At 33.6% G+C, this 21274-nt stretch overlaps 2 protein-coding genes across 4 annotated transcripts in view; one reads left to right on the forward strand and one right to left on the reverse strand.

Moving 5' to 3' along the window:
* The first annotated feature begins 6443 nt into the window (after positions 1–6443).
* LOC105215627 (uncharacterized) overlaps positions 6444–21274 on the forward strand; it is an 87837-nt gene continuing 73006 nt past the window's right edge. The window contains exon 1 of one of the 3 annotated variants that reach the window (XM_054234787.1): positions 6444–7320. The gene's annotated coding sequence lies outside the window, so the exon portion shown is untranslated. The remainder of the gene's footprint in view (positions 7321–21274) is intronic. The other 2 variants (XM_054234783.1, XM_054234782.1) reach the window with 2 other exon arrangements.
* Positions 19873–20569, reverse strand: LOC105215625 (uncharacterized). Its single transcript, XM_011189639.3, has 3 exons — positions 20341–20569; positions 20068–20249; positions 19873–19983 (listed from the first exon to the last, which is right to left on the reverse strand). Exons 1-3 carry the CDS (start codon positions 20384–20386, stop codon positions 19921–19923), a joined length of 291 nt encoding a protein of 96 aa, XP_011187941.1. The 5' UTR covers positions 20387–20569; the 3' UTR covers positions 19873–19920.

Consider the following 21274-nt stretch of genomic DNA (forward strand, 5'->3'; position numbering starts at 1 on the left):
TCAGTCACTTCAGTTGCAGTTGAAGCCCCAACTGGCGGCTGACTGAGCTGACTTGGCGAATGCGGCAAATGCTTTGCTTATGTGCGGCACAGCCGTGCCTACTTCATACAAATATGCACTTATGTCAAGGCATTTGAGTTGAGTGCGTGTGTGTGTGTGTGTGTGTGTGTGGCACTTAAGAGTACGCAAAACGCATTCAGGTGATGAGCAGCACTTTGCCGTTTTTGTCTGCTTTTTTTTAACAAAGAGAAGAGGAGCCTTATGATGGGCGGCGAATTAACCAACAAACGACAATGCAGTAGGTAAAGCTACATGCAGAAGACTGCAACTACACACAGACACATATATATACATATATGTGGTATATGCATATATGAGAGCTTATGTAACTGTATGTCAGCCAGCGCGAGTACTTTGGCTGCGCGCCAAGCATTGAAGTATGAAAAAATAAATACGCAAGTTAAGTAATGCACACTTTTTTCACACATATGTACATACACAACTGCATATATATATATATATGTATATATGTAAGTGTGTATGCAAGTACTTGTGCAAAGCATGAGTTTGTAGAAAACAAAGCTGCGATGACAGTTGCTTTGGTTTGTGTACAAAAAAAGCGGCTTTTGAAGACACACACATACATATGTATGTGCAAGTAAGTAAGACACAAAAGAATTTCCATCAATAAAGTCAATACACTCACTCTGCTGCTGCTGCCACCGCTCAAAGCACCGCTCAACAATTTTTTGTTTTTGTTTTTTTCCCCCCGTTTGCTCGCTTTGGCGCTCCATTGTGACTTTGATGAAGAAGAATGACTGCAGTCATGCTTTGCAAGCGTTAAAGACCCATTTCACATGCTCATAGGCAACCTTGTGTATATGAGTATGCTTGTGTGTGCGTCTGCGCATTGGAAATGTAGAAAGTAACTGCCGCAACGCACAATAACCACTGACAATATGCGGTAAATGATGATGATGACGACGAGATGATGTAATGCACTTACGAGCGACACGCATTTTTTTCTAACGATAATGCTGCACGAACACATACAAACATACAAATTTTTTGTTTTGATCATTTTTGTAGAGAAGCGTTCTGAGTAATTATCGACTGACCTCTCTGCGTGGATTTAGCCTTAGCTTGGCAGCTGTTTGAGCTGCAATTGCATTTCTTCACTATTAAATAACATTTTTGTAAACATAATGTACTGATAAATCTAAAAAGGGACTGAAATCATCACATTTCTTCTGCTTTCTCACTGCCAAGGCGGTCAGTCACTTAAGCTACTTTTCATAACTAATAGTCGTGGTAATAGTGACTTCAGCGTTTGTTCAACAACTAAGCATCTCGTTAGAAAGACGCATCTGAAATTACATGCTAAGCCTCGGCACGGCTCAGCTCCAGTTTCATTTCCGAGCTTTTAAGCAGCGATGTTTGGAAATTGTGTAATTAGCGCTGTTCAAATGTCAAAAGCTTAATCGAGTGGAAGTCGTACCCGTTGAGCGACTGCCTGCCGTCGTTTCAAGGAAATATTAGAAGCTTGAGATCGCGCTGTAGTCATTTAATCTCTTTGTAGCGGTAAATAAGTGTCTTGCACTGTGTTCGATTATGAAATGCGCTAGTTAGCAAGCGTGACATTTCCAAATGCCGCTTTAGAGAGACAGCTGTGAGGGAATTCAATTCGAGCCGGAAGTTTTGTAAATTTTTTTTTAATTTTTTTAGATGATTTAATAAAGTGTTTCCTTAAATAATATAACATTTGAAATTAGCTTCATTAGGAAGAACAGTGCTTTTCCATAGGTCTTTTTAACACTAAGCATATGGCATATAGACTTAGAAGACAGGAAAAGCTTTGAAAAATACTGGAAAGACAAATCTGATTCTCAAATACTCAAAAACCTAAGCCGTAGTGCTGAATTTAAAGTAGTTTACAATAACAGTAATAGCGCTTTTAGACCGCCATTTTAATTGATCAATTAAAATTTTTATTGAGAAACCCTTTTTTGCCTTTTATACTGCCGGCTACTCGATAACCAAACAGCTGTTATACATTTTTGTTTTTGCTTTTCATATGAAGTTGGTAAGTTGCATCAGCTGATTACTATTTTTAGCAGCGACATCTACCGTAGCTTTTTTTCATCACAAAAATTCTGCCAATCGCAGACAAAGTACGTATATCGTACGCCAATGTCGCAGTTAAATTTGAGTTTCAAGTCGAATAAAATTCAATTAAAAACAAGAAAAAATGTTAACTTCGGCTGTACCGAAGTTAATATACCCTTCTAAGGTGCATTTCTATTTTTAACTATGTATTTAAGCAAATCTAAAGACGTAAGAAAAAGTAAGTAAAAAAAGAAAACATTTTACTAATTCTTTTTAGCAGGGTTGTTTGCTAAAAACATTAAGGTTATATAGTTAACCGATCTGAACAAAATTTTCGGAGATTATATTATTACCTTAAGCAGTAATCCATGTTAAATTTCGTGAAGATACCACGTCAAATGCGAAAATTTTCCATACAAGCCATTGATTCCGATCGTTCAGTTTGTATGGTAGCTATATGCTATAATGAACCGATCTGAACAATTTTTTCGGAGATTAAATTATTTCTATGAGCAATAACTCACACCAAATTTCGTGAAGATATGTAGTATAATGCGGCAGTTTTTCATACAAGCTCTTGATTCCGATCGTTCAGTTTGTGTGACAGCTACATGATATAGTGGTCCGATATCGGCAGTTCCGACAAATGAGCAGCTGCTTGAAGAGAAAATAACATCTGCAAAATTTCACAACGATATCTTAAAAACTGAAGTGCTAGTTCGTATATATACAGACAGACAGACAGACGGACATGGCTAAATCGACTCAGTTCAACATACCGATCATTTATATATATACTTTATAGGACCTCCGACGCTTCCTTCTGGGTGTTACAAACTTCGTGACAAACTTAATAAACCCTGTTCAGGGTTTAATAAATTTAGATTTTATTTTGTATGGTAAATCGTTCTTAATAAACATTAACATCAATTAACAGATGGCAGTTAATTGATCAATTAGCTCCTGTCTGAAAACGCTATAATCTTGCTTTAATGTTTTAGAAAGCTTAATATATATTTTTCGAGAGCTTTAAAGCTCCCTGGTCCCTAGATATACCAGATTTAAAAAATACATTACTTTTGTCTGGCTAGAAACTAATAGTCATCATTGAGTTAAACAACGGTCAACTTAATGATTAGAGGCCCTAAAAACTACCAGCAGGTGTTAGTTGTATAATGAAAAATGCTTAAATGACAATAAAAATATGAAAATAATCTTTCTTTTATACCCAAAACTCCATAATTGCTTTATTAACTTCATATATTATAATTTTAATTTATGCCTAACAATATGAATATGAGGCTTAAGCAGGCGGGCAAATCATTTGTCTTTTTTTGAATTAATTAATAACTTTAAAGCTTAAAGCTCGTCATTTTCGACTCTTTCGAATATTTTATTTTTTCATATTTTAATGACAAGGTTTCCATGTCATTTTGAAGCGCAAATCCGCTAATTATCGAGTGAACGACATTGCTACAGCGAGAGATTAGTTGCTAGATTAGTGTCCCAAGCTGGCAGTCACCGAGCGTACAAATATCGACCACTTAAATGCAAATTAATAATCATATTAAAAGCAACAACCGCTAATTAGTACTGGCTGTTGTTGATTTATTGTAGGAATTGTTATTGTTTTTATAGCTGGTGTTTATGCGGCGATTCGTTATACTCATACATATGTCTATACTATATATTAATTTTAATTTATAGCGTTCAAACAACTTAATGTTAATGGACCATGTGCCAGTATTTAATCTGAAATTAATTCTCACCAATTTGGCGTGGCATTTAAAGCGGATCAAATGTTAAAGAATAGTGAGCGTCAAATACGCCAAAAATTCGCCAAACACAAATGTCCGGAACGCCTACAAAGCTTTCAGCATTTTTTTTTCAATTTTTTACTTTTATTTTTTGGCTGTCAGCAGTTTGCCCGTGTGTAATTAAAACGTATTAAATACAATTTTCCTACACTTCTATGCATATAATCACCCACTAATGGTGCTGTCAAGGCATCGGAGAACACATATCGACATTCTTTTGTTGCTATCACTGTTATGCGCGCCCGTATTTGGCGCTCTCTTACGCGCAGCTATTGGCCAAAGTGCCACCGCAAGAATTTCATTAAGGCGCTCAAGCGCACAAACCAGCTTGACAACTACAACTTCAACCGAAATGAAATGAAAACTATTTCGTATGCCAATTTCGGCAAACACAAGTCATTAATTAGTTAGTTGGTGTGCGGTCAGCGTTATTGTAAAGAATTTGGCAAAAAGTCGCGTCGTCTAGAAGACATAATAAATTTTGCGAAGATTTACAATGTCTTTGGAGATTGAAAAACCACGCATGGTTATTAAAGATGTTGCCTCATATTATACCTATAATATTTGCCTCATAAAATTTCATGGTGCTGCTCATTAGCATGACAGTGTAATGTGAATAAATGCGAGGTGTGTTCAAAAAATAACGGGAATTTTAAAATTTCGATTGTTTAAAAGTTCGCCAGATATGACTTCATGTAACTTCTTCCTATTTCCAAAAAAAATCTAAAAATAAAGAGAATCTTAAATGACGGCCGTTTTACAAGCATACCTGAAGTCGCTGAAAGAGCCAAAGCCTATCCCAATAATCGTGTTTTAGAAGTATTTTAAAAGATTGGAAGAAGTGTTGTCATAAGTGCATAATATCGAATGAGTACTATTTTGAAGGCGACAACAATTAATATAAATATTTTTTTTCAAAAACCGCAAAATTCCCGTTACTTTTTGAACACACATTTTATGTATATTTTCAAAACCTCAGACTCAATATTAGTTTTTAGTATATATTGTATATTCATATACATACATATATGTCTCTTTTGTGTTGGTCAACTTTTTCATGGAGTCCAAATTAAAGACTTCAATTTGGTGTAGGCGTCCATGTACGCTACCAAATAAGTGTAATATTTATTATCAACATTGAAAAGAAGTCTTTGTTATCTCATTTTCTGTACATATATGAGCATATAAAACTTCAAATTATGCTTTAAATATGTCTTAAACGCATGTGTTGGGCCTTTAAGTATTCTCAGTCAGTTCATTAATAAATTTTTGCTTAAATGTTTTATAGACTTGCGACTATAAAATATAAATAATTATGTTTTCTTTGCTAAAACACACACCAACATAAATTTGTAGGCTTCTGCTTCTACTTCATCTTCATAAAGCGTTCTGTGCCCTTAGCTTTAAACTGCAATCTCCATCTTCAATCAGTGCAATCTAAATTTTGGCATGTTTACTTTCGTTGAACACCAACAAACAACCGCATTACATCCAGCAACAGGTGTTACAACTCCTCTTGTTGTTGCTTCAAACATAATACAACATGTCGCATGTTCGCTTCGAACAACGAAACTTGATTGATCGGTTTTATGCGGAGTGTGTGCCAATGGGGATACCGGAGCGGAATTAGGCAGTGTTGCATTTTTTTTATTGGATTCGGGGATTTTTAATGAAGTAGAAATATGGAATAAACTAAAAATTAATTTTCGAAAACATAGACCTTATTTGAAATTTAATAGACTTAAGGACATAAGACATCTCAAATTATATTATTGATGTGGCAATTGCCAATCAGACTTTAATGCAGCCTTCTACGGTATGGACGAAGAACAAATTTAATTATAAAGTATTGATGAGACCCATCTAATGTAATCAGACATATATGTAGATAGATGTAGTATAGATGATCCAGTCTCCATTTTATTAGATGAACCGTTGTACTACCAAAAATGCGTAAAAGTGAATCAAGCGCGACCTATTAATCTATTAAATATTATCAATTTATCTCGTAGCTCTGATTTGTACCCATTAAAATAAAGGTTTCAGCAGTTAACTATTGTATTTTGCAAAAGATTTCATAGAAACCGTATAAAGTTATGCTCCAGCTTCCGGAAATTAAATATTGAAGTTAAAAAAGTTTTGAAGATATGCTGGGAAAATTTAATTCTACTATTCATCATATTTCAAACAATTTATTTCCCGCTTTCATTGAATATTACATCTCTTCAAAGTTAAAGCTTTCATTAATTTCAATAACTAACTAAAGTCATTTACTTCTTCAATGCAGCACTCGTTCAATGTAAATCGGAAGCATCTCCAAGTGTAACAACCTTCCGATCTCTATCGTGTTCTGAGCAAATGAAGCATAAATAAACATGTTACGAACGGGAACCAACAAAAAGAAGGCCGCTTTGAGGGTGAAATCAAACAGCAACTCACAAGCGGCAACACTGCCGGCACACACTCATTCTCCCAACAACAACACTCGCGCACTCATGTTCGCTCCACTTCGGGGGGAGTGAGAGAGCGCCAACCGCCAACCTAGCGCAGCTGTTCGCTGTTGGATTTTATTCGTGAAAGTGGAGTCAATCGAGTTGCACGTGTGTTTCAGCAACGCGCGCGCGTTTCAACGAAATTAACCGGCAAAAAAAGAATTGCAAAAGAGTGCACATAAGTGGTGGTCGAACAAATTACAAGACAAAAGTGACAGGTTACGCTGATAAGAAACTGCGCATAAAATAGCCGAAGATAAAAGTGTAAAAACGCAAAGAGAAATATAAAATAAAATAAAATTTTTTGTGCAAAAGTGAGCAGTTTAACAAGTGTGAGTGTGTGCAGTTGTGACTCTGTGCAAGTGACAGACAAGCAAAAGCTGCTGACTACGAGATTCTCGTGCGAGGCGCAACAACAAATAAAGCGTGCTAAGCGGTGCAGCATAATAAACAAATTGCGCTGATAGCTGCTGCTTGAACAACAACAACAATACGACAAGACGGCAAACTAATTTATAGACGAACGCTGATGAGCTGCTAATTGAAAGCGATAAAATGATGTGTAAATCGGTGTAAAATATGACAGAAAGTGTGGATAAAAATTAAAAAAAAAAATTGAATTTCCATTCAATCACAAGCAACTCTCGCGCGCGTGTGTATGTGTGTGTTGTGTTTTTTAATTGCATAGCGGTCATACGTCAAGGTGAAATAAATTAAAGTGGCTTAGAAATTCATAAAGTGATTTGAGAGATATTTTTGTTTGTTTGTTGCTGTTGGCGCAGCAATGTTGATAAACATTCATTGACAGCAACATATTTTCAACAAACTCGCGCTAAGTGCTCATTCATCAAGCAGCTGCAAACAATTTTTACAACATACAACAACAACAATCACAACAATTAAAGGTAAATATATAGACACCGATTTTGTAACAACACTCATTGGCAAACTGGATCATTGGCGCTTGGCCCAAATGCCAACAACAACATTTGCTTTTTCATACACACTCACAATTAAATGCCTTAATTAATGTGACTAATTATAACATAAAAATGTAAATGTAAAAAAAAGTGTATTGAAGTGTAGCAACAACAACAACAACCAAATATGCTTGAGTGCGTGTGCCTAATGCATATAAAATTTATAGCCATGAGCATGTCTAAAGAGGCGGCCACTAATACGAGTCGAGTCGAGTTGAGTTGAGCAAATCGACCGCATTTATTCACGTGCATTGAAGCGCGTCGCGGCAGCAGTCTGCAGTCCACTGCGCTGCCATCGAAGACGTCTTTAGGCGTTTTACCTTTTAAACAGCTCTGCAGTGCTTCGTGCCATCTTTTCTTAAAGCTTTGCTTAAATGACGCGCGTGCGGTCGGTTGCACGTTCTGGCGCTACCATCGCGCCGGCTGGCCGCTTTTGAAATTGCGCTGGTGATTTGCTTTGATTTTCGTTTTTCTTAACACAGTTCTTGCGCTTTGGAGTTTCATTTTTAGCGCTTTACTTTACTTTTCATTGAAAATTATTCGGTTTTCGCTTCCTCTTTCAACACACACCACCGCCGCTTCGCCAAATTGTTGCGCTCATTCTGGTACGAAATTAGTCAGCCAATTAGTTTTTGGTTTGAGGTGGTTAGAATATATATGTATGTTGCGTGGAATGTAAAATCAGCGCGGTAATTTATTGCAAAAATAACAAAAAAATAAAAGAAATAGAAACAAAATATTGTTTATGGTTCAGAGATACATATATGTATGGCACATGCCCGAATTTGTGGCTTTCGAATAAAGAGCATGTAGCTTAGAATAGACTTTTAAAATTTGAAAGAACTATGAGCTTCAGCTCAAATATCTGTCTACCTACTTACCGACACACATACATATACATATTTGTAAATAGTCTATATATTTTTACTTGAAATGTTTGCCTCTTCGTCATGGGAAATGTAATTCTACATTTAAATAGGCTTCCCCACAGCGTAAAAGCATTAAGTATGAGTTCATATGAAAATAATTGGAGTGGTTTTTTCACTCTATGTAAAATTAAAGGGAATAAAAACAAGAAAAAACGTTAACTTCGGCTGTACCGAAGCTAATATACCCTTCACAGGTGCATTTCTTTTAGTAACTATGTGTTTAAGCAAATCTAAAGACGTAAGAAAAAGTAAGTAAAAAAAAAGAAAACATTTTACTAATTCCTTTTAGCCGGGTTGTTTGCTAAAAACATTAAGGTTATATAGTTAACCGATCTGAACAATTTCTTCGGAGATTATATTATTACCTTAAGCAATAATCCATGTCCAATTTCGTGAAGATACCACGTCAAATGCGAAAATTTTCCATACAAGCCATTGATTCCGATCGTTCGGTTTGTATGGCAGCTATATGCTATAGTGAACCGATCTGAACAATTCTTTCGGAGATTAAATTATTTCTATGAACAATAACTCACACCAAATTTCGTGAAGATATGTAGTAAAATGCGGAAGTTTTCCATACAAGCCCTAGATTCCGCTTGTTCAGTTTGTATGGCAGCTATATGATATAGTGGTCCGATATCGGCAGTTCCGACAAATGAGCAGCTTCTTGAAGAGAAAATAACATCTGCAAAATTTCAAAACGATATCTTAAAAACTGAAGGACTAGTTCGTATATATACAGACAGACAGACAGACAGACAGACGGACGGACGGATAGACAGAAAGACGGACATGGCTAAATCGACTCAGTTCAACTTACTGATCATTTACATATATACTTTATAGGGCCTCCGACGCTTCCTTCTGGGTGTTACAAACTTCGTGACAAACTTAATATACCCTGTTCAGGATATAAAAATGTTTAAGTAGATTTAGTGGCCTCGGTTGTTGTAGCTTAAGCAATTACTTACATTGAACTTATTATTTTCAAGCTAACAGTAGACCATTTAAGGGTAGAGAGTTTGTGTAGGAAATACTTGGAACAATGAAATCAGCTAGTAATCCTTATTTTCAAAAAAGGTTGCTAAAGATATTAAAACAATACATCGGGTTAATATTAAAAAAAAAATCCGTTATATTAGTCGTCTTCTTGAAATTAGTTCTTAAGGAATTTATGCCTTGTATTTTTATTGAAATTGCGATAGTTTTTTGGTTTTCTATTCCTTATAAAAACCACAACCGGAAATATGAATTCGATACCGGCTAATCTTGTTCGAATTTTCTTACTTTCGGATTGTGTCAATCAAACTCGGAACACTTTTTCGATATGCTAGATTCTCACAGTTTATAGCGAGTAGATACTGCGATTTCATGCCGATTTGTTTTGAAATTGTTCGGCTCAACGAGTATTCAATATGATTTACTCCCTTCGATTGGTTACTCGATTTCGAATCCAAATTCCTCGGTTATAGCCGGTTTTTTAAGTTTTTAATTGGTTAGGTTAGGTTAGTCTGGTTAGCCACAGCCACACATGGACCAGTTTTTGTCCTCTGCGATACCAGATGGAGTGATGGAGTACCGTCACGCAGTTAATGAGGAATAGTCATCTTTTAGGATCGCTTCTCGGCCTTATGGCTAAGATCAAAGTGTAGTAAGTTTTTAGTAATTTTTTCTTTTTATATATTATTTTTCACACATACTAAAAACTGTTGATCCAAGAGTAAATATATATTTGTAAGTGTAATAGTCGGTTTAGTCATAACTGCCACTCGAAAATTAAAAAAAAAATAAATAAAATGAGTAACAGTGAAGGGATGACTATGTTCCGAAGCGATTTCCGCATTTTTTATGCATTTGTATGAATACATATTTATATGCTCCACATAGCGAAGAGGTCTTGTGTGTATGAATGTGTGGTGCCATCATTTCACCATTTGCTTTTTGCTTGAAATCAATTGAAACAGTTCGATTGTTACTCACACTATTGACACTTTGAATCAGTTTCTGAAAAATGTTTATTTGTAGATTTTCAAATAATTAATATTTTTTATAATTTTTAAGTTAAAAAAAGGGTGCTTATCTACCCTACAAAAACTATTTTACGCCACATGGCTGTAAAAGTGTTGCAAAAACTTGTATTTGTACTCACCGCAGCGCATAAATAATTTTGTCATTTCGCATTTATTGACTTTGTCAACACGCACATGTGTCATATCTAATTGATAATTCAGCACATTCCTTTTCTAGCTGTCATATATTAAATAATATTTGCGCAAAAAAGTAGAGAGGAAAATGTCAGGTGCCAAAAATGTGTGTGAACTCATAAACATAGACAGTTATTGCGCAAATAAAGGGTCTGGTGAGAGATAATGGAGATAATTATTAACATAGGTATTTATATGGGGAATAAATTCAAATTTGAGGTATTGATATCTAAAGGTAGATAATGTAGGTTAACAAAGAACTTCTTTCAGTTCAAAAGTCAAAGCATATTCTATGTACTATTTAGTAAATAAATATTTGTATTATTTTTTTATAAATAATACTGTGTACATAGGTAATCTGACAACAAGTGCAACATATGCCGCACTAATTTTGCACAAGCTTTTCGGCTCACTAATACATATGTACGAACATAACCAAATTACGAGTACAGTGTAAGTGTAACACATGTCGGCATGCCAACGTAGGCGTTAAGCAAGTTGGTATAAGCATATATAACTAAATATGGTCTTAAGAAACTATTATTTTTCAACACAGCACAACATGCTTGTGAACTCAAGTGACCAGCTGCTGCTGTTGGCCAAATGCTACTTGTTATAGTTACTTCATACACACAGACATACACACACACACATTTGTATGCATTTACAGCTATTTAGTTGCTTAAATTCTTTGCTTGATTGCCTTTCGTACGCTTCAATTCACATTTAATGCTGTTATTGCTCGCAATTAAGCGAATTTACCGTAAATGTCGACTCTACATACATATGCGCTGACTTTAATTTAAGCCACTTGAAGACATTTTAAGCAGCGCTGGAGCTTGAAAAACGTTTTACTTTTATATGTATGTATCATATATAGGCACTGTAATTAAATTGCGCCACTTTTACTGTCAACAGCTTGTACTTGTAGTTGACGAACCACAAACCTACACAGCCACACATATACATATACACTCATGTGCGTTTGTATAGCCGCGCACGCATTTTTGGAAAGTTTGAAGTGCTGTAATTAAAAAAAATTAGCTGTTTCATTTGCGTTGTTGGTGAAAGACTTGCTTTTTTAGGCGCGAAGTAGTGACCTATTTACTTTCGAAAATTTTCGAAAAATTTCAAAATTTTTTTCAATTTTTTTTTCAAATTTAGATTTTAATTAATTAAGAAGTGAAGAAGAATTTAGAAGTGTTTAGCTACATTCTATGAATATTTTCTTGCATTTGCTTTCAAAATTTCATAGTTATAGTCAAAGCTGAGCTAACCTTAGGGTTTTTTTAGATTTTATATTCTATATAATTTCTAATATTTTTTGTATGAAGATTCTTAAAGTACAAGCGTTTAGCTTTCAATTTCCTTAATTTTTAGAAAAATATTTGCATATGTGAATATTATATAGCAATTTGTTTAGCCTGGTTTTGTTTTTGCTATTTTTTGAAAATCCGAAAATTTTCGAAATAATTTTTGAAAAATTTACACATTTTTTTAATTTTTATTTCGAATTAATTTATAAGCTTTTACCTATACTCTGTGCAAGTTTTATGGAATTTTTTATAGAAATACCAAAGTTATAGTCTAAAGGGAAATAAGATGATATATCTCTAAATTTTATATTTTGTATATTTATTAATGTTTTTTGTATGATACACTATTCTATACAAATTAGATTCTTAAAGTACAAGTGTTTTGCTTTTAAGTGCCATGAATTTCATAGAAATACTCGTATAATTGTAAATTGCAAAGCAATTAGCCTCTTTTCGTTGTTGTTATTTTCTGGAAATCGGAAAATTTGCGAAATAATTTTTGAAATTTTTTGAAATTTTTATTTTTATTTTAAATTAATTTAGAAGCTTTAAACTAGATGCTGTGCAAATTTTATAGCAGTTTCTGTGAAAATGTGACCGTTATAGTTAAAAGTTTGCAGAGTTAAGATTCTCTTAGATTTTATATTTTATGTATTTTTATAAATTTTTTCTAAGATACAAATTTTTGCTAAAATAGAGCTATTAAAGTAGAAGCTGAACCCTTCTACTTTCATATGTCATAAATTTCATGATAATACTTCCAAAAATGTTATAGCAATATGTACCAAAGGTTGCTGTTGAGCCTTGTTTTAGTTTTTGCTATTTTCTGAAAATCTCAAAATTTTCGAAATAATTTTTGAAAAATTTTCAATTTTTTTTTATTAATTTTTTTTCGAATTAATTTAGGGGTATACTTTGCGCAAATTTTTTGAAATTTTCTGTAAAAATGCCAAAGTTACAGTCAAAAATGACTAAGATAATATTTCTCTAAATTTTATATTTTGTATAATTGTTAATAATCTTTGTATGAGACGCTCTTCTGTACAAATTAGATTCTTAAAGTACAAGCTTATAGCTTTGAAGTGAGTTGAATTTCAAGAAAATATTCGCATAACTGTAAATTTTATAGCAATTTGAAGCAAAGGTTGCTTTTAGCCTTGTTTCGTTTTTTGCTATTTTCAGGAAATTTTCGAATTTCGAAATTTAAATTTTTTTTTAATTTATATTTTTATTTCGAATTATTTTAGAGGTCTTTACACTACACTCTGTGCGAAATTATGGCATTTTTTTTTGTAAAAATACCGAAGTTATAGTCAAAAGTGAACTAAGATAAGATTTCCCTACATTTTATATTTTGTATAATTGTTAATATATTTTGTATGAGGCGCTCTCGTGTACAAATTAGATTCTTTAAGTACAAGCCTTAAGCTTTCAAATGATACAAATTTTATGAAAATATTCGCATAAGTGAACTTTTTATAGCAATTTGAAGCAAAAGTAGCTGTGTCGCTTTTCGCTATTTTCTGAAAATTGGAATTTTTTTTTTTAATTTTTTGTTTTAACTTATGTGATATGTATTTTATTGCTATAATAACTTCATTTATTCAATTAAAAAATGTTTAGCAATTCTATTTATATTTTTGATACATTTTATGACCCGTAACTTACATACTTACTTAAATATGTATGTCTGTATATAAGTGTATAAAATATCAAATACACCTCTGCAAAATTCATACTCTATGGCGTTTGTAAATTATGCATGTTGCGTTTTATTCGCCATTTATAATTACTTTAAATAGTGGAACGTGTTCTCCTACATTGAAGCTTGAAGCCGTGAGCTCTATTAGCGTAATAGCCGCGTTACGCCACCGATTAATTGCTCTAAAATTCTAATTAAGAAATATATGAAACAACAACAACAAGCACATAATTTATATTATACATACAAATGTACATACTCGAACTTCTATGTGCGCTTAGGCAACATTTATTTATTTGCCGCAGCAAAACTTTTTCGCCAACATGCTTCAGAGACTGCTTATACACACACATTCACACAAATGAAAAAATTAATATTTTTATATATGAAATTACAAATCCATGTGCTTGGCGAATTGTCAAGCCAACAGGTGTACAACGCGCCACTTGGACTCGGCCAGTCTGCGACTCAATGATTATTGTCTTTAGTTTTCTTTTATTCGCGTCAATATTTGCGTTCGCCATTCTTGTGCGCTCAACATACATACATACACACATATACATTTGTATATAGTTACATGTGTGTGTGTTTGTTGCTGTTCTTTTTGCACACTTTGTTGCTGTGCAAATTTGCCACCAAAGTGCTGTTGGTGTCAAAGTGCTCAAGTGACGGCAACGACGACAACGTCAAAAGCCGCCTTCGCCGCGAATGACTTTGTAACTTTGTATTTGTTGTACATTAGTATGTATGTATTTTAGCCACAGTAAGCCAGCAAGTTTTCACAGCGATTTTTTTCTGCAGCCCGCGACTTTTTTGCCGTGTGGCTACAGAATTTTAAAAGCGTTTTTCTTGCTTTGTTTCTTGCTGACTGCTGCACTTGTCGTTCACATTTTTAGCTTTAGCGACAATTAACTGTTATACATATACACTCACATGCTATAGAGGCTCTATATAGTATGTATATCGATAGTTGACGCTGGTTAAATGAGTTTTATATACATATACTCACTTGAAAGTGTATGTGTGTGTGCATATAGTAACTTGGTGGCCGGCAATTCGTTGCTTGCCTTTTCCGTCTTGTCTTCGCCAAGTCAGCTTCTTGTGTCGGCGCAACCTTGTACGATTTTAATGACATTAGATCGCTCAGTTGCGATTATTGAAGTTTATGGTCTCGCCACTTAATTCATTCACTCATTAAAACGTCCATTCATTTGCTCACGCATAGTGTTATATAGTTCGCAGATTTCATTTATTCATTTATTATTATAATCATAATGCCCTTTTGCGCTTCTCCTTTCGCTACTGTTGCCATTTTATGCCTTTTTTTCGATTTTATATGGAAATAATTACATTTGAACGCATAGATGTATTATAATATATATCCTATGTATAGTATATCAACTCTTATATACATATATGTGTATACCCATTTGTATCTCGCTTTTTATCGTATCCATGCAACATTTAAAAATAGTAAAAAAATGCCATAATTTCAAAGCGATTAAATTTAGTTTGTATTTTTATTTTATACCCGCTCGCTTAACTTATGTATTTCCGCTATTTGCTTGAGCGCAGTTGAAAAGGCGATAAAATCGATTCATAAATGGCATTATAATATGCTGTCATTTTAGCAACAATGTTGCTATACATACTATGTTGCATGTATGTAGCTAGTCACTTTCAAAGCTGAATGAGGAAGCTTTAGCTATTTTATTGAATTGATAGTGTTAAAAAAATTAAAATTTAAAGAGAAAAAATTGAAAAAATTTAAATATTAGCTTTTTTATGCAAATTTAGGATTTTAAAACATTTTTAAAAATATTAAAAAATATATATTTTTTGTAAATATTTTTGATTTTAAATTATTTTTATAAATATTAAAAAAATATATTTTTTATTTTGTTTTTTTGTTGATTTTTTTTTGTATGAAAAATATAGTTATTTAGGCAACCCTGTTCAATAGTATAGCTAAATTTTAATTTTTCATTACTCTTTCGTGAAATGTGACAACACTACTAAAAGTAGTAATATTGTTTACTTTTTTTTAATAAAAATTATTATTATTAAGTATAAAATATTAAAATTTAAATTTTTTTTTTCAATTTTACAAAAATATTTATAAAAAAATATTAATATTTATACATAAATATATCATATATAATCATTTTTAAATTTTATTAAAAATTTTCCAACTCATCATACTAGTTTTTGGTTGTCAACTTTTTAAATAAAAATTATTATTATTAAGTATAAAATATTAAAATTAAATTTTTTTTTAATAAAAATTATTATTATTATGTATAAAATATTAAAATTTAAATTTTTTTTTTCAATTTTACAAAAAAATTTATCAAAAAATTTTAAAAAATAATTTTAACCTAGTGTAAAAATCTGTATATGTATGTCAGGAAGCAATTTGCTTCATACATATGTACATATAAAAATATAATTTTATTTTTCTCGCTAAAACCCCAAAAAAAAAATAAAATAAACCACAGCAATAAATCATCACTTGCTGTAAGATCACTTCAGTACCGCTATGATCTACTTTTAACCCAATTTCAAGCTTATCAATTTCTTCGAAAAATAATTATCAAAACAAAAGCAGCAAGCGATTATCGTAAAAAACATGCAACTGCCGTCACCCACTTTGGCGCCGTCGCTTTTGCCGTGGAGTCTGCGCTGAAAATCTTCAACTACACGCATTCCCAGAAACATAATAAAAAGCCAGAAAATTAAAAGAAAATTATGACAGTCGCAAACTGGGAGCTGAATGACACCAAAAGCTGCACAGTGCACATTAAGTACTTGTCACGTGCAGTTAACAGTAACATGTCACAATACGAGTATAGTGAAACAACAACAAACAGTGTGTTAAACTCATATCTAACAAAATGTCAAAGTTATGGCTTTGACTAACAAATAAAGCAGTTTGTTGCTGCTGCAACATAACTAAAAACTATTTTTTTTTGTGAAAAATATGAAAATAAATAAATGGAAAACACCGAAAAACTAAGCAAGATTATGCTAACTGCAACAACTTCCAGAGAACTTGTCAGTAAGCTGTACGTAAGCATAAATGTGGCAGATGAGAAATGAAAAATGAAGGTATTGTGCAGACATGACCATTCACACACAAACACACACACGCAATTAAATAAACAAATCTGTTTTGCGGTTATCATGTGCATGTGTGTGTGTGTGTGGCATATGAGCCCAGTTACTGTGCAAATGGGAGCAAACGGCAGCACTATGACAGCTGCCATAAAGAAGAAAGCATTTAAAAACATACATACACACTAGTAAATGTTGTGGAGCACACGAAATGTTGCAAGCGAAAGAGTAGCGTTGAGTAGCAGTGATAGAATGTTGGTAGACTATTCACACACACACACACACACATGCATACAAACATACAAACATATATATATGTATACAGAGGTATACTCATATGTGTGTTTTTATTTCACTTAAGCATTCAAGCAAGTGCTTAAGCAATAAATAACATTTAACTAATGCAGGTCAAGTAATGGAGAAATAACAAAAACAACAATAACAACAGCAGCAACATCATAAATAAAGAGAAAATGCGCTCAAAAAGTTGGTTTTGCTGCAGAAAATAACAACAAATCGTTGGTGAATTGTATTCGGTTCGATTTTGCGTGAAATTTCGATTTTTAGTAGAAAAACAAAAACGATTATGTAATCGTAAAATAATTGGTTGTTAATTGAGAGATTAATGCAAGAATAAGTAGCTCAAAAGAATGTGAGATAATCGCAGCTGTATTGGAGTGTTTGGGAAAACTATTTATAAAAAGCTGAGAATATTCATTCAGAAAAAACGATGAAGAAGAGAAAATAATAAGGAAAATAATTTCAAGACACTTCAATCTACTGAGATTTTCTTTATTTTTACAACAAAAAAAATATTTAGAGGCTTTCGAGCTCCCGAATCAAACCATACTTCCTGTGCTGACTTCTCCGAAAAGTCTCTTCCAATATAACTACTTCCAAAATTCTGAAAATTTTAAAAAATATTGGAAGAGAGAAGGAACTTCGATTATCTTTGATTCAAAACATGTATATCTCTTCCCAATGTATCTATCACGCCATTAAAATACTTTCTTGATCTCAATTTATACATTCTTAGCACTTGTTCTTGAGTTGAACCAATTCTAAACTCCATAAAGACTTTGGATTTTAATTCTTTACTTTCTTGTCAGAAAAGAAGTTCATCAAATAATATCTGTCGGTTTCGTGCTGTTTAGGTGACTTGCAACTTTTCTACTATCTACAAAAATATTTAGGAGGCTTTTGTGTTCCAGAATTAAAACAGGTTTCCAGTGAGAACCTCTCCTAAAAGTCTGGGAAAATATGGAACGAGAGAACAAATTTCGTTTGTCTTTGACCGAAAATGCCTGGATCGGTGGTCTCATCGAATCTATCGCATTCTCAAAATTTCTTCTGGATCTAAATTGTTCTTTTCTTAGCACTTCTTCTTGAGTTGGATGAATCGTAAGCTCTGAACTCCATAAAGGTTTCGAATAAAACGTCGGTTTATTTTTGGACGGTCCGGTCCTATTTGGGTCAACATAAACATATTTTTATATATTAGGTCTACAACTTTGCTTCCGCCGTTTTCCAATAGATGTCTCTAGGATCAAGCACTGGCCGATTAAATCGTTTTATATCGATCTTGGACATTTGTGTTAACATTAACCCAACTTATTCTCAACTGAAAATGTCACTTTTTGAGCCGAATTCTCGACATTTGCGGGAAATTTTGCTTTTCTTTGTTAATTCCAAGAAAAGTCCGGCTGAGGCTCATCGACATTTGTAGCCGTTTTTATACAAAAAAAATCTTTAAAATTTAAAAAACGGAGAAGCAAAGTTGTAGATCTAATATTTCCATAATCTATAATTCAGTTATTATAGGCTCCTTAAGTAATTACGTTCCGAATATGGTTAACTGGGCTGACTGGAAAGCAAAAATGTACGCCTCCAAAATTAGACACACTTGCCTAGAGCACCCACAAATAGCTGCCACTGAGTAAATAGAGCGCACAGGTGAATTGCATGATTGAATAGATGATGGAACAATCATACAAAGACACAATAATACAAAGACACAATCAGCTGTTTTCTGTTACAATTGCTGACAGCAAGCGCGCACAGTGACCACAATAACGGGCCATTTTGTAACCCACATACTACAACAAAGTATGGTAATATTTCATACAACAACAACAATAATTGTAGACGAGGCTTAGTTGATTATCGCTATTATTATGCAAATTGCGCTTACACAGCTGAACAAACTGGGTCGACACCAATTCTAATTGAAGTACTACAACAAATTCTAGCGCTACTTAGGTCCACACTTCTGTTGGTGTTTGTGTTTGAAGGTGTAGTTAATCAAGCGCTTTAGACCGCATTAAATCACTCGCGATCACAGAAATCGCAAGAAGAAGCGTAAAAGCAATGGGGAAAGCATAATTAGGCACAAAATGGAATTTCAGCTGGGTTAGTAGGGTAGCTTGGTGATCTGGTATTGCTTTGACTAAAAATTCCACTTAACTGATAAGCCGTGAAAAAGCGTCCACTTCCGAGTCGAATGCTGCGAGGCCGCCTATACCGCTTTTGTATACTCCAGAGGCACTCGCTTCAATTTGGTTAGGTGTTACAACTATTCATTGTAATTTCAGTTTCGATTCACCTCAAAGTTTGTTCCGCATTTTTCCGCTTCGGCTAACGGTGTGGCACAGTGGCGCACAATTTGCATGAAAATCCAGACTTCATCTCGCAAAACACTTTAAGGTGTGGCGAGTGTCGTTCGAGCAGCACAAATATTAGCTGACTAATGAACTGACTACTAAACGTCGCGTCGAAAAGTGGAGTGAAACGTGACATGACTTTTCGCTTAATTTTCAAACAAAATTTTTTCCATTTCCTACAGCTGCATTGCTTTGTGTAATAAATATTATGGTTAGTGCAACAGGTGATTTGTGGCCCAAATTTTTTCTTCATAATTTACACAAATGTTTGCCACAGTTGAGTTTCGTGGTCAGTGATGGCAGTGTTGTGGTTTCTGGCATTTCCCACAAACACTCGGCTGTTGGCAAGTGCATGCGGCCTAATCAGCTGTAGATTAGTAAAACCACTTTGTACTGATTTTCTTAAATGGATTTTTGTGGAAAAAGCTAATTGTATTCAATAATTTTCGCTGCATGCGCACAGACCTTATACACCTTATACTTACTTATAACCTACTGTACTCGCGAGTCATTAAATATAAACACGAAACAGAAAATAAACAACGAAAATTTTGAAAACTTTGATTTATCATTTAATTATTGAGTCATTTCCACACTTCAGACGCATCTATCATAGACAGGCACCTTGTAGTTCCAATTAATGACCTCATCCGTAAAGTGCTATTAGAGTAGAGTAGAGTAGAGAGTTGTAGATGTGTGATTAGTTGCTGAAGCGCACTCGCTCGTTTTGCACTTTTAGCTTACCATATACAACGATGAAATCAACGAGCCAATGCCGACGAAGAGCACCGCACTATTCTTCAGATTGCGACGATTGTAATGCTCCTGCCAATCACCCTCCGGGATGGGCAAGTCATTCATGGTGCTATGGATGCCACCGTCGGCGAAGGGTGAACTCGGCGCTTTGCTGGCGTTGCGTGGCGTTGCTTGCAGGGTAGATGTTAGATATTTTTGATTTTTAAATTATTTCTTAATAAGTTTTATTGAATTTTTATGCAACTTCTGCATCGAACTTACCACCGCGCAGCACCTTACTCACTTTCAACAAATGCTTGGCAAACATTTTTTGCTTCTGCCTTCAAAAATTCGCAATCTATTTATTTTTTATACCAAGCGCTTTTTCGCTTTTGAAATAACTGTTTTGAAAAAAATATTTTCGTATTCGATATTTTCTATTTTTATATTAGAAAATCAAAATTTGCTTCTGCATGTCAGCTTTTTTCTAAATGACTAATGAAATAACAAAAATTTCAAAGGCAACTGTGTTTCAGAAACATTTTATTTTCAAAGTGTTTTTTAGGTTAGATTTTTGAAAACATTATTCTGTTATGTTTTAGCGCTTGGAAGGAATGTTTGGAATTTAAAAAGTATTATTCTATAATAATGTTGATTTTATATAGATTTTGTGAGCCACTTACACTCTGTTACAAATTTACTTTAACCAGGACCCTGGCTTTAAAAGAAGAAATAGGTCCACTTGGTGGTTTAAAGTGATGCTGCTAGTAGTCAGATAACTGCTCTTAAGGGGCTATACCAGTGAAACCCATGAAAAATGAGGCGATTTTCGTGAATTTTTTTTAAAGAAAGTACTCCATCGAATGTTCCGAAGTTTTTTGAACATTATAAGGTATTTCAGCTATTTTTTAAGATTTTTTTTTACAAATTATTGAAAAACTAACCGACCGCTCCGGCTTCGCACAGCTTTAAACAAACATTTCAAAAGTTATAAGTTTTTACACACACTCCCATACATATGTATGTACTTTCCGTTTCTTGCGTGGGTTCATTTATAAAAGTAAAATGAAGAAAATTCGATCATGAAATTATATTTTATTTGTAATGAGCTAAATCTTGATTACGATGTTTGGTGTCCGATGAAGATAGCGGAATAAAACTTTACACCAATATCGATAACGATTACAGGAAACGGAAGTCTCATAACGGAAAACGG

Source organism: Zeugodacus cucurbitae, chromosome 6, assembly GCF_028554725.1.
Source record: "Zeugodacus cucurbitae isolate PBARC_wt_2022May chromosome 6, idZeuCucr1.2, whole genome shotgun sequence".
Lineage (NCBI taxonomy): Eukaryota > Metazoa > Arthropoda > Insecta > Diptera > Tephritidae > Zeugodacus > Zeugodacus cucurbitae.